This window comes from Myxine glutinosa, chromosome 1, assembly GCF_964187855.1.
Source record: "Myxine glutinosa chromosome 1, kmMyxGlut1.1, whole genome shotgun sequence".
Classification (NCBI taxonomy): domain Eukaryota; kingdom Metazoa; phylum Chordata; class Myxini; order Myxiniformes; family Myxinidae; genus Myxine; species Myxine glutinosa.
In genome coordinates, this window is record NC_136261.1 from 337,756,382 (window position 1) to 337,770,159 (window position 13,778).

The 13,778-nt window shown below is 45.9% G+C and overlaps 1 protein-coding gene across 2 annotated transcripts in view; it reads right to left on the reverse strand.

Moving 5' to 3' along the window:
- The window catches only part of LOC137412517 (nucleobindin-2), a 104,836-nt gene that overhangs the window by 65,640 nt on the left and 25,418 nt on the right, over nt 1-13,778 (reverse strand). For both annotated transcript variants that reach the window (XM_068097840.2, XM_078769813.1), the window contains one exon: nt 12,534-12,660. In XM_068097840.2, the coding sequence (XP_067953941.1) occupies nt 12,534-12,653 (120 nt within the window). In that variant the 5' untranslated portion in view covers nt 12,654-12,660. The remainder of the gene's footprint in view (nt 1-12,533; nt 12,661-13,778) is intronic.

The following is a 13,778-nucleotide window of genomic DNA, read 5'->3' on the forward strand; positions in this document are numbered from 1 at the left end:
CACAAACCCATGAAGGATAGGTTAACCCTTGCACTGTGCACGAATGCGAGTGGTGACTGCAAGATTAAGCCGCTACTCGTATATCACTCTGAAAACCCCAGAGCCTTTAAGTCTCATAAGATACTTAAAGAAAAACTGCAGGTTATGTGGAGAGCAAACGCAAAGGCGTGGGTCACCAGGCAGTTCTTTGTGGAGTGGGTAAACCTGGTCATTGGTCCTGCCATCAAGAAGTACCTTTTGGAAAATAACCTACCCCTGCAAGCCCTTCTCGTCCTTGACAATGCTCCCGCACACCCACCAAACCTCGAAGACGACATCCTTGAAGAAAAGTTCATTAAGGTCCTCTACCTTCCAGCCAACACCACCCCTATCCTGCAGCCCATGGATCAGCAGGTGATTTCAAATTTCAAAAAGCTCTTCACCAAGCACCTGTTCCGGCGCTGCTTTGAGGTTACGGAGAGCACAAACCTCACCCTTCGAGAGTTCTGGAAGGATCACTACAATATCGTGACCTGCCTCAGAATTATCGACATGGCCTGGCAGGGTGTTACAAGGAGGACCTTAAACTCTGCATGGAAGAAGCTGTTGCCTGAGGTTGTGTCCGAAAGGGACTTCGAAGGATTCGAACCTGAAGTGTTAGTGGAGGAGATCGTGTCCCTCGGAAAGTCCATGGGCCTGCAAGTGAATGAAGAAGACGTTAACGACCTCATCGAGAAGCACAACGAGGAACTGACAACGGAGGAATTAAAGAAGCTACAGCAGCAGCAGAATACGGAGGTTTTGCAGGAAATTAATGCGGAGGAGCCAGAGGCGGAGGTAGTTATCGCTACAAGTGAGATTAAGGAAATTTTGGGAATGTGGGAGAAAATTTCAGAGTTTATTGAAAAGAAACACCCTGAAAAAGTTGCAACAGGTCGTGCGTTGGCGCTGTGTAACGACACTTGCCTCACTCATTTTCGAAACATTTTGAAAGGGAGGAAGAAACAAACCTCGTTGGACAGGTTTTTATTGAAACGCCCTGCAAGTGAAAGCGAGGAAAGTATGGCGAAAAAGGCAAAAGTTATCTCCTCCACCTCCGCCAGCATCTTCGTCTGATCTTCAAGGTAAATACACTTAATAAAACCAGTTTATTTCTTTACATTCTCTTTTATTATGTACAGTATATACGAGGTCGTGCTTGTTTATACATTATTTGTTATTTATAAAGTACATTTTTCTTATTTAAAAACACGTAACAAAAAAAATTGGTGTGGTTTTTTGGGGGCTGGAACGGATTAATAGCATTTCAATGCATTTTAATGGGGAAATTTAATTTGAGAAACGAGCAAATTGAGTTACGAGCTCGGTCACAGAACGAATTAAACTCATAAGTCAAGGTTTCACTGTATATATATATATAAATAAAAATAGAAGAAAAAAAAAGAAAAAAAAAAAGTATATATATATGCATATATATATATATATATTGTTACGGTTTTTAGAAGCTTCACTTTGTAAATTTAGTAGTAAATTCCGTGTACATTTCCCCTTAATTGGCTGTTAATTGATCGCATCTTAGTTAGTCCATCGCATCACGTAGCCAATCATAGGCTTCCCTCAATAGTTATTTCTTTATTCTGTGTTCAGTATAAGGCTCTGTTTTCCACTAGTTCATTTGCGTTGCATCAAATGAAATAAGGTAGAATCCCCTTTCAATTGCATTGCCTGCATTACCAACTGCATTCGCCGCCATTGCCATGTGCTCTAACTCGGGGAAGAAGGGCGTGGCCCACCCATCGTCATCAGGAGGAGGAGTCAGCCAGCCCCGATCAACCAACCCAAGAATGAGTGGGTTTGGCTTGAGAGGGTGGAGAGAGAACGATCAAGAGGTTCGCGAAGATTCGAGGGTGTGGCCTATAAAACCCGTTGGATAAGCCCGCACCGCCAGATGATTGAGGAAGCCAGATGATTGAGGGAGCCAAATGAGTGAGGGAGCACGAACCAAGCAGTTCTAAAGAGTTCTGTGGAAAGAGTTCTGTGGAGAGCTTTGACGCGCTGCTGCAAAGCAACGCCGCCGTGTGTGTGGAGAGCTTTGACGCGCTGCTGCGAAGCAACGCCGCCGTGTGAACCAGATTGCGGTGGAGTCGGCGGCCGCTCACCTCCAGCCCTGCCGTTTGCACGGACCTGAACATCATCCAGCCCTGTGGTCCCACCTCCTCTCCTTCCAGCCATTTGTTCCTGCCTTCATTCCCCATTCGTGTGAGTCTGCCTGTCGTCTGTCCTTTGTGTTGTCCGGGGTATAAGTTAAGTTGTATAAGAATTGCTCTGTGTCCTTCTGCTCCTTCCATTTTCCGTATATTACTTTGATTTCTTCTTCCTCTTTGGGTTTTGTGTAAATAATTTATAAATCCTGTTATTTCTTACCCGTTTGGTTTCCTCCTCGTCCGATCGCTTTAGTGATTTCCCAATTGAGTTCCTGTGGTGCGATTTTGGCCAAAGCTCCGCAATCGGGTTAGTCTTTGTTAAATGGCTCGAACTCCGGGTTGCTAAAAACCGCTCGGCAACTAGTCTATCTAAAACCGTGGTTCGAGCGGGAGTCTCTTCCCTGCTTCACGGTCAGGAGTGGCACTCAGGTCCTTGGGACTTTTCATTGACCAATTACCCTGGCTGCTCCCGACCGGAAGGAGCATTGGGAATTCCAGGACTCACGTCGGTCAGTAACAGACAAGGGGCTAACCCCCCCTTGGTAAGGGGAAAAGGCCGACGACTGAGATCCAAAACAATTGGTAGTCAGGAGTTGGGATCTGGAACCTGGGACTAAATTTATTTAGCCCAAATTTTGGACACCAATTGTGCTATTGGCCGTAACAATTGGTGTCGAGGAGTTGGGATTTGGACCCAAACCAAATTTTTTATAACATCAAAAAATTTGGTCAAAATTACGAGCGGCCTAAATTGTAGTAACATCTAAATTTAAATCGTGCCATGGATGATCAAGGCGACCGGATGCCGGTAGGGGAGTTAGAAGAGGGTTTGGAGTCGACCCAGGACCCCAGGGAGGCAGTGGGAGTAATGGAGGAGGAGAGCAATGAGGATGTGGTAGCGGAGATTTCAGGCGCACAAAATGGCGGCGCCTCGCACGTGGCTGCGGCAGCCACGCCTGCAGCACCGGTGGATTTGAACCTTTTCATGCTGCAAATGGAGGCCCTCATGGCCAAGATGGGTGAGCAAATGGAAAATAAAATGGATGCTCGGAGCGATAAGATGCGTGAGAAAATGGGAAATCTAATTGAAGGGTTTGGAAACGGAATGAGTGAGCAAATAAGTAAATTTGGGGACAGAATGCGTGACCGCATACAAAAATGTGGGGAGGGCATCCAAAAATGTGGGGAGAGCGCACAAAAATGTGGGGAGACTATGGATCGCATGTTGGGCGAGAGGGTCCCAAGGGTACGCGATGAGGTAACGCGGGTTGAGAAGCGCCGGTTGAGCGAGTTGGAGCAAAGCGCGGGTAACTGGACCGGGGTAGAAATCGCGACCCGGGGTGTGGGGAAGCCGGCGACCGCTGAGGTGGAAGAGGGAATTTTAATAAAGCAGGCGGTCGTCGAGGTGAATAAAGAAAAAGCAGCAGTGGGAATTGAAATTGAAAAGACGACGGCGGTAGCCCAGGAATTGAAGGAAGTGATGGATAATGTACAAAGTCTAAGTTCACATCCTGATGCCGTACTTGCTAATCTTTATAAAGATTTGCAGGTGCGTGTGTAGCGAAGAAGAAGAACCCCAAAGGTGAGACGGGCTGTGTATGGTGCGAAAAGGTTTTTCGGAAAAGTGTTTGGCGCGAGAGGGGTCGACATGGCACCCGGGCGTTTGTGGGAGGTCCGGGGTGCGTGGTGTGAGAAAGAATACCAAGCGTGTAAGAAAAAAATGTGCGTCGGAAAGTGAGTGTGTCACAGAGTGTGGAAGTGAGAATGAATGCGACACAGAGAGTGAGAGCGATACGGGGTGTACGTGCGAGGGTGAGAGTGACCCGGAGAGTGAGTTGGTGGTGCGAGAGTGTACACCTGAGTTAGTGGTGGCGCGTGTGCGGGAGGGCGCACCGAAGTGCGTGATCGGGTGTGCAATAGAGTGCACACCCATGGTTGTCACAGAAGATGTGACCGAGGAGTGGGCGCGAGGAGGTGTGTTAAGGGAATGTGCGCAAGAAGGTGCACGAGAGGTGTGGTGTGTAACAGGGAGTACGGTGGTGGAATTGACGATGTGCATGTGATGTATGAGCAACAAACGGAACGAGTGGTGTGAGCATGTCCGGGAGGCATCGACGTTGACCGGGGCAGCGTTTCGGGCAACGGATAGCCGACGCGAGCACTCGGTGCGCGGTGCGCTTTGTTGGATGCGAGGCTCGGCGCGGATCGGTGCTGCGTCGCTCCTCTTCGGAGCGTCGCGCACGATCCGGGCCTGGCTCCGCCCCGCACGGTCGAGTCCGGGCCGTGCCGGGCAAGGCGACCGGTCCAGTTCGAGGGCAGGTAGGAGGGACCGGAGCGGTGCCCCCTTGTGGTTGCGGCGTTCCGGCCGGGCGAGATTGAGCCATCGGGCCGGAGACCGCAAGGTTCCGCGCCGAGATGGTGCGTGGAATCTCGGGCCGAGCAAGCCGCCTCCCCTGAACCGAATGCCGGATGGACTCAACCTGCAGGCGACCAAGCCACCCAAATTCATTGCTCGGCTTTGCGAAGCCGAGTTTTAATGATGTAACGACGCACCGAGGCTCACGTTTAATGGACTGTGAAGATGATAGTGTTTTGGATTCAAAATTGGGAATAGGGAAAATGATTGGCAGTAATGATTGGCAAAAAAGTTTGGCAGTGATTGGCAAATTTTGCTTTGCAGAAAATTGGATTGGCAAAATTGATAGTGGGAGATGCCCGATGTGCAAGGATGGCAAATCCACCATCCCTCACATCCACCCGGACACATGAGCACTAGTTATGGGTTTTGGCAGTGTAAGCTCGCCGAGGGAGGGTTTGGATAATGTATAGGGATCTAGAAAAATGACAATAGGTAACGGTAGAGGTAAGTAGCGACATGATACCTGTAGTAGGGGACGTAGCAGATTAGTTGGATTATAACGACGAGGGAGCGCGATAGCATAAGGGGCGACGGGGAAGCGCAAGTTTCAGAAGGGAGTAGTCAGCTTAGATGATGCAGTGTGTTTGTGGTTTATTGAATGAGGAATTGGTATGGAAGTTTTTGCGGGTGAGCATGTTGAGCAAATGAGGAATTGAGGGGCAAAGCTCGGGAGAGATGTGTGTATGAGCGTGGGAGAATTTGGGTGCCTGAGGCAATGGTTTGGAGAGTTGGATGTGTATGGTGAAAAGTGCGATTGTGGGTTGCACTGAGCGGGAAAGTGATGCAGCAGTATATGAGTGAATAATTGTGATTGTGCGTTGTATTGTATTGAATGAAGAAGCCTGGGAGGAAGGAGGGTGCAGATGGCACCAGGTGTGATTGCACAGGTGTGCAAGTGAACAGGTGTATGGAGAATGGTTTTCGGAATAAATGGTATGGATTACATGGAGTATGGAATGGATGGTGTGGAGTGAGTATGGTGGAAAATGTGGAGTGGAGTGGTTGGTGCGAAGGGAGTGTATGGGGAGGATGGACCCCCATCACGAATACCCGGGGAGGGTAGTTTAAGAGTTAGGTAGAGGGTATAGGTAAATTGTGGTTGGATATTGGCATCTGTGGTGCGTGTGGAAGAATGGTGTTTGGATGGGTGCATTAGTGACGTGGAAATGGCTGGGCGTGTGACCTGTTAGTGTGTGTAGTTGAATGGGCACTCCGCCACTGTGAGGATGTCGGCCAGGTGAGGCCGCAGGTGGGCTCTGGGAGCCAGTAGAGTTGTTCAGTGGGGCGCGAGAATCCGGAGGACGGACCCGGGTAGCCCAGTGCCAGTGAGGGCACCGAGAGGGGAGAGCGCCAGAGGGCCTTCCCCAGGTAGATAGGTTAGGGTAAGGAGCAGGTAAGCTCGGAGGCAACTGCAGTGGCGGAGCGTGTGCAGGTGAGTAGACCTGCTGGGAGAGCCACACGACTCAGTCCTGAAATTGTGCAAAGGCACAGGGAGTTGAACCGGGGGAGTGAGACCCCAAATTGATGAGCACCACAGTTTGGTCAATGGGAATTGGTTTTTCGAACCCATAGTGTAAGACGGCCAATGGTTTGGCAGGGAAAGACCCCGGGTAGTGTAAAGTGTGTTAATGTCATTTAGGAAGTAGTTAGGATTGAAATCTCCTCGCACCATCTGCATCCACTCACCTGAGGCGACGACAAAACTCCACACCATGCCATGTTGTTTTATTTTTGTGCAAATGTTTTGGATTGTGAGACGCATCATGACGTGGGTGTGACATTGTGCTTGATGTTCCATCTCTTCCTCCTTATGAGGAGTTGATGAGGAATTTGGATGATGGCAAATTTGGTTAGAGGGATTGTGACGAATTTGGTCTTAGGGGAGATATGGGGAAGACGTGACGCTAGAAACGAATTGTAAATTGTTTTGTAAATATGGGGTAAGGGCAAGGGTAGCATAGGTGACAGGGGGGGGGGGGGGGTGACGTACGTTAGGGACGAGCTTTCTCACTTCGCTCTCCGTGCGCACCTCGTTCTGCATTACCTGTATTGATGTGTACCCTTGCGCCCTTGCCCTCGCTAACTCTGCGGCTTTGTCTTCCTTCCCCGACCCATGGATCGTGCTCTCTGGGCACTGAGGGGGAGCGTGCGGGAGTCCGCCACTGTGTGCCCGAATTCCCACAACCAGCTGCCTGCATCCACGCACCACTTATGGACCACAAGTTTTGTGGCATGGCCCCTCTGCTGGGACCGGCCACGGTGGCCCAAGATCTTGCTTGCGGACCTCGGTGAGGTGGCACCAAGCCATACAGGTGAACCACCCATAGTCGGCCCCTGTGGGCCATAAATAAAAATGGACACTGTTTGTGCTTTTGTTTTATTATCCACCAAATAGGCCGCAAGCAAGAACAGCAAGAAAGAACAACAACAACAGGAAGAACATCGGCCAGCAGAGGGAGCAGAACAACAACAAGATCACCAGTTGTGTTTTTTTTATGGTGTCGTGCAATGTCGCACTGGATGGTACGTGACTGTGCTCTTTATTGGTGTTTATTGGTGCTGGTGCGTCGATGCAGTGCATGCTGTCTCTATCCTCACTCCCACAGGATTTTCTTTTTGTTTCCCAAAATAAATCACAGGTCCTGGGTTGCGTTTTGTAAATAGTCAAAATAGTGTAACTTGTAAATAATGCTCCCCACCGTTCATATTTAGTTTGAAAATTAATTCCGCAATTCAGTTATTCTGTGGGTGTAAATCTGTTAGGTAGGGTGCAACGCAACAGCGGGACATATTTATTTGTGTTTTAAAACTGTCACACTCGGGGTCAGATTAATTGGAGAGGGAATTACACCTGAGTGTCACACTAAGTTAAAGATTTGTCGGCCCGAGACATACCGTGAGGAATGAGGGTGCTGTGTTACGGTTTTTAGAACCTTCACTTTGTAAATTTAGTAGTAAATTCGCTGTGTACATTTCCCCTTAATTGGCTGTTAATTGATCGCACCTTAGTTAGTCCATCGCATCACATAGCCAATCATAGGCTTCCCTCAATAGTTATTTCTTTATTCTGTGTTCAGTATAAGGCTCTGTTTTCCACTAGTTCATTTGCGTTGCATCAAATGAAATAAGGTAGAATCCCCTTTCAATTGCATTGCCTGCATTACCAACTGCATTCGCCGCCATTGCCATGTGCTCTAACTCGGGGAAGAAGGGCGTGGCCCGCCCATCGTCATCAGGAGGAGGAGTCAGCCAGCCCCGATCAACCAACCCAAGAATGAGTGGGTTTGGCTTGAGAGGGCGGAGAGAGAACGATCAAGAGGTTCACGAAGATTCGAGGGTGTGGCCTATAAAACCCGTTGGATAAGCCCCCACCGCCAGATGATTGAGGGAGCCAGATGAGTGAGGGAGCACGAACCAAGCAGTTCTAAAGAGTTCTGTGGAAAGAGTTCTGTGGAGAGCTTTGACGCACTGCTGCGAAGCAACGTCGCCGTGTGTGTGGAGAGCATTGACGCGCTGCTGCGAAGCAACGCCGCCGTGTGAACCAGATTGCGGTGGAGTCGGCGGCCGCTCACCTCCAGCCCTGCCATTTGCACAGACCTGAACCTCATCCAGCCCTGTGGTCCCACCTCCTCTCCTTCCAGCCATTCGTTCCTGCCTTCATTCCCCATTCGTGCGAGTCTGCCTGTCGTCTGTCCTTTGTGTTGTCCGGGGTATAAGTTAAGTTGTATAAGAATTGCTCTGTGTCCTTCTGCTCCTTCCATTTTCCGTATATTACTTTGATTTCTTCTTCCTCTTTGGGGTTTGTGTAAATAATTAATAAATCCTGTTATTTCTTACCCGTTTGGTTTCCTCCTCGTCCGATGGCTTTAGTGATTTCCCAATTGAGTTCCTGTGGTGCGATTTTGGCCACAGCTCCGCAATCTGGTTAGTCTTTGTTAAATGGCTCGAACTCTGGGTTGCTAAAAACCGCTCGGCAACTAGTCTATCTAAAACCGTGGTTCGAGCGGGAGTCTCTTCCCTGCTTCACGGTCAAGAGTGGCACTCAGGTCCTTGGGACTTTTCATTGACCAATTACCCTGGCTGCTCCCGACCGGAAGGAGCGTTGGGATTTCCAGGACTCACGTTGGTCAGTAACAGACAAGGGGCTAACCCCCCCTTGGTAAGGGGAAAAGGCCGACGACTGAGATCCGTAACAGTATGTATGTATGTATGTATGTATGTATGTATGTATGTATGTATGTATAAATACATATAATAAAAAAGGCAGTGTCCATCCGTCTGTGTCCTCCATAACTCCAAAACCATGAAACCTAGCGGCCCCAAACTTTGCATGCACACACCTGGACCTCCAACAGATTGCAAAGATGAAAACTGGGTGTTTGGGTGTGTTATAAGTTATAACATCCTTTTTGAAGATGATTAATGAGGTGCTCATAAGAAAAAAGCACAATGTCGTGGTGTACCAATATGGCGGCCCGCCATATTGGTCAGCCCACTGCACCTCGCTGGGTTCTAAAGCCGCCATTTTGTTTCGGCCTACTCAAACGTGCCTTGCCTTGGGAAACACAATCGATTATATCATTACATAATTGAAGCATATCATCAAAATCTGGATTCGGATATGAGGATTGGATGCTGTAGAGTTTAGACTCTGCAAATTTCCAAATCTGGAGTGAAATTTGACAAAATCTACTATAATATCTAGCGATTGGTGAACGCTGCCTTTGCAAGCCATGGTGTTACAGTAGACAGAGCTCCCTTTTTGTTTTTATCCAGGCTGCTTTTGCAAGCCATGGCGTTACAGTAGACGGAGCCCACATCTTTGTGTGAAATACTTCCATTGTATTAATAGTCTGTCCACCAGGAAAATAAATTAACGCTGCTAAACTTATGCCAACTGTGCACGTATGAGTCTGGAAGGCCCGGGCAACTTTTCGTTTTTGAATAACTATTATAAAAGTCAATTTGCCTTGTCAATTTGCCAAATGACCTTGCCTGTATGCTCCTAAAAAGTTGTGACACGTATTTCTTTGTTTTTTTTATAAAAAGAAAATTCGTTCAGTTTCGACAAAAAAGGTTAATCCATTACATGACCCCATATTAAGAGGTGTCTCTTCATGTGGTTTACTTTACGAGATGTCTCTTCATGTGGTTTACTTTACGAGATGTCTCTTTATGTGGTTTACTTTACGAGATGTCTCTTCATGTGGTTTACTTTACGAGATGTCTCTTCATGTGGTTTACTTTACGAGATGTCTCTTCATGTGGTTTACTTTACGAGATGTCTCTTCATGTGGTTTACTTTACGAGATGTCTCTTCATGTGGTTTACTTTACGAGATGTCTCTTCATGTGGTTTACTTTACGAGATGTCTCTTCATGTGGTTTACTTTACGAGATGTCTCTTCATGTGGTTTACTTTACGAGATGTCTCTTCATGTGGTTTACTTTACGAGATGTCTCTTCATGTGGTTTACTTTACGAGATGTCTCTTCATGTGGTTTACTTTACGAGATGTCTCTTCTTGTGGTTTACTTTTCAAGATGCCTCAGGTGGTTTATGGGGAGGAGCTTGCACCCAAAAATAGGTATTTGCTTTTTTCTCAGAACCTGCACACACACAATTTCGATGGAACTTCACCACAACCTTCATCATCCGTGATGGACAAATGTTTGTACAAGATATTGGAAAAATTGAGGTCTGAGGAGGTACATGGCGTGGAGAGGGGGGCAGAGTTTCCCCCCTAAAATAGGTCTTTTTTGTTTGTTTGTTTGTTTGTTTGAAGTCTCATGATTATGTCAGTACGATTCTACATGTTACTCTGTCTTCTAACAATCATTGAAATTGGTTTAAAATACCTTTGGTCAGTGCAGTATCGTGTATTCTAACAGGTGAGCGCCAGGGGCATTGCCCCCAACGTTTCCTCGATAGGCCACTGCTCCACTGGACTTGCAATCTGTTTTTAAAATTCCCTCTAGAATCTAGATGATGGACCCACATTGCGTATATCGTATTCCCGTCAGGAAGCGACTCATTGTTACCCGGCAACGCCGGGTACTTTTGCTAGTATATATATACATATACAGTCATGGCCAAAAATATTGGCACCCTTGCACTTTTTTCAAATAACTCACAATTTTCTCGAAAAATAAGTTGAAATTGACAAAAGTATTTGGTCTCCACAATTCTTTATTTCACTGTTAATATTACAGAACCTTTGTTTTTGATTCAGAACGTAATATATCCCTTTAAATCACAAAATAAAAAGAAATGGCATTGACAAATATATTTGACACCCTGGACTGAATATTTGGTGGCACGGCCTTTGGACAAAATAACTGCAGTCAAGCGCTTCCTATAGCCATGAATGAGCTTCCTCCACCTCTCTACTGGCAGTTTGGCCCACTCTCTGTGCAAACTGCTCCAGTTCTCCCAGATTTGAAGGGTGCCTTCTCCCAACTGCTGTTTTCAGATCTCCCACAGGTGTTCAATGGGATTTAAATCTGCACTCATTGCTGGCCACTTCAGAACAGTCCATCATTTTGTCTTGAACCATTCCTGGGTGCTTTTTGATGTGTGTTTGGGGTCATCGTTCCAAAATTGCGCTCCAAAATGCCTTGGTAATCTCCTGATTTCATGATGTCATGCACACATTCAAGGCCCCAAAACAGAGCAACCCCAAAACATCACTGAACTTCCGCCATGTTTGACTTTGGAAAGGTGTTCTGTTCTTTGAAGGCTTCATTTTGTTTTCTGTAAACATAGAGATGATGTGCTTTACCAAAAAAATGTATAATTTGGTCTCATCTGTCCACAGGACATTCTCCAAGAAGGATTTTGGCTTGTTTGGGTGTGTTTTTACAAACTCCAGTCGGGCTTTCTTGTCTCTCTCTCAGCAGTGGAGTCCTCCTGGGTTTCCTACCATATAACCCCCTTTCATCGATTTGGCGATGGATGGTGCGAGTTGAAACTGTCGTACCTTGTGTCTGAAGATCAGCTTGAATCTGTTTGGCAGTTGATCGAGGTGCTTTCTCCACCATTTGAACAATCCTTCGCTGCAAACTTCGATCAAATTTTCTCTTGCGGCCACATCCAGGGAGGTTGGCTACAGTGCCATGGGCCTTAAACTACCCGATAACATTGCGTACGGTGGACACAGGAACATCAAGGTCTCTGCAGATGGACTTGTAGCCTTGAGATTGTCCATGCTTGGCGACAATCTTGTGTCTGACCTCCTCAGATAATTCTCTGGTTTTCTTTCTTTTCTCCATGATCATTGCGGTACACAAGTGACACAAAACAGCAGAACGACTTCTTTTCTCCATTCAAACTGGTTGAACGAGTGATTTTTATATTGCAGGCACGTATGGTGAGTTCAATTCCAAAGTAAAGGAGAATCACCTGCTTGAAATCTAAATATTTCTATCCACTTCGAAAAGGTGCCAATAATATTGTCTGGACCATTTTAGGATTTCTGTGTGGAATCGGCTAAGATTTAGTAATTATTCAGCTTTTTTTGTTTTGTTCCACTGCAACCCAAAGAAATACATATGTGGATACCAAAATATTTTTTAATTTCCACAATTTTCTAGAAGAAATGGTGCATTATTTGAAAAAAGTGCAAGGGTGCCAATATTTTTGGTCATGACTATGTATGTATGTATGTATGTATGTATGTATGTATGTATGTATGTATGTATGTATATATGTTCCTAAAATGGTTAATGCCGTTTCATGCAATTCTATTTGAAAACAATGTACAGTACTCCAGTAACATCTTATTTTGTCGACCTGTGCTTTTACCAAGGAACTTTCTGTAGGTTGTAAACTTGTGTTACTTTCTCCAAATTTTAAAAACAAATGCACAAAAACAAACCAAAAATAAATTGCATTAACATCCCACAACAATGCGAAACAGGACAAATTACTTACTTCAGGGGCTTTTTGTTCTTCCTTCACTTTTGATTCTTCCAGTTTACTTTTATCAATAGGGATGGCACAGGAAAGGGCGAGCGAACTCAGAAATGTAAAAACCACAAGGTCCTTCCTCATTTTGGTTCTGAAAATGCAACGTGGATACATTCAGGTATTAAACAATGTTACCAAAATATTCCAAATCTTAAAGTAAAAGTTTGTTAAATTTAAAAGCACGAATAGCAAAAGGAATCAATTAATAGCTTTGATGACTAAACTAGCCCATTTAGTATGTTGCAGGATGAATGTCTTGCACACCATGGTCCATTCTGATCTATCCAATACAACTTGAGGCCTTTGTACTCCAACAATTTTTTCAATCTCATCTCAACATATGATCTTTGGTCTAACCCTGCTTCTTCCAAAGCCTTCATGACAGAAAATCAATTCCTGTATCAATATTCCTATTTTTTAACAAATCGAGGTAAATGATATAATCTACAAATGGCATTCCTTCATTAATATAGAAAGTGCAAAAAAAAAGATTCAATTCATGAGAGAACACTAAACCAGTATCACCTTTGCTAATGGAATATGGAAAAGAGTTTTGATTTATATGGACACGTTTTTTGGATATAACAATCAGCTTACAAGGCAAACCTCATGAAACTCCTTAGTTTGGAACACGGGGATCTTAAACTGAGCAATGGAATGGTTCTCCTACGATACCATCTGTGAGACTATTAATGATAATACAAATTGGTTGCACATGTGGCCTTTCCTCAACTAAGAAGTGAGTGAGAGTGAGATCAGCGGGGGGGTGGGGGAGGGGGGGGGGGTGGAAGGAGCCATTGGTATGAAGATGCTGGACAGAAACTAAATCAGCAAGAAGAGGACAGGGAAAGCAGGAATGAAACAAAAAAGGAACAAACTAATAAACAACTAACAAACTAAAAGAGGTATGGGGTGGGAGAGGGGAATCCCAATAACCTGGAAAAAGGAGGGCTTAGGAATGGGGTCATTTGGATAGAAGAGATCATGAGTATGGATGGTGGACGACCAGAGGTAGTGGCCAGCAGTTGTCTTGAAACCCTGGAGGGGACTGAACAGACTAGCGAAGTTGGTTCCACAAGTGAGAGAAAAGAGGAACAAATGAGTGGAGGTGAACAGTGCACCTGGATTTTGGAAGTTCAAGAGGAAGAGGGTAACTGGCAGACTGTGTGCACCCTGCAGAAACCTGTGAGGGATAGCAGTCAAGAAAAG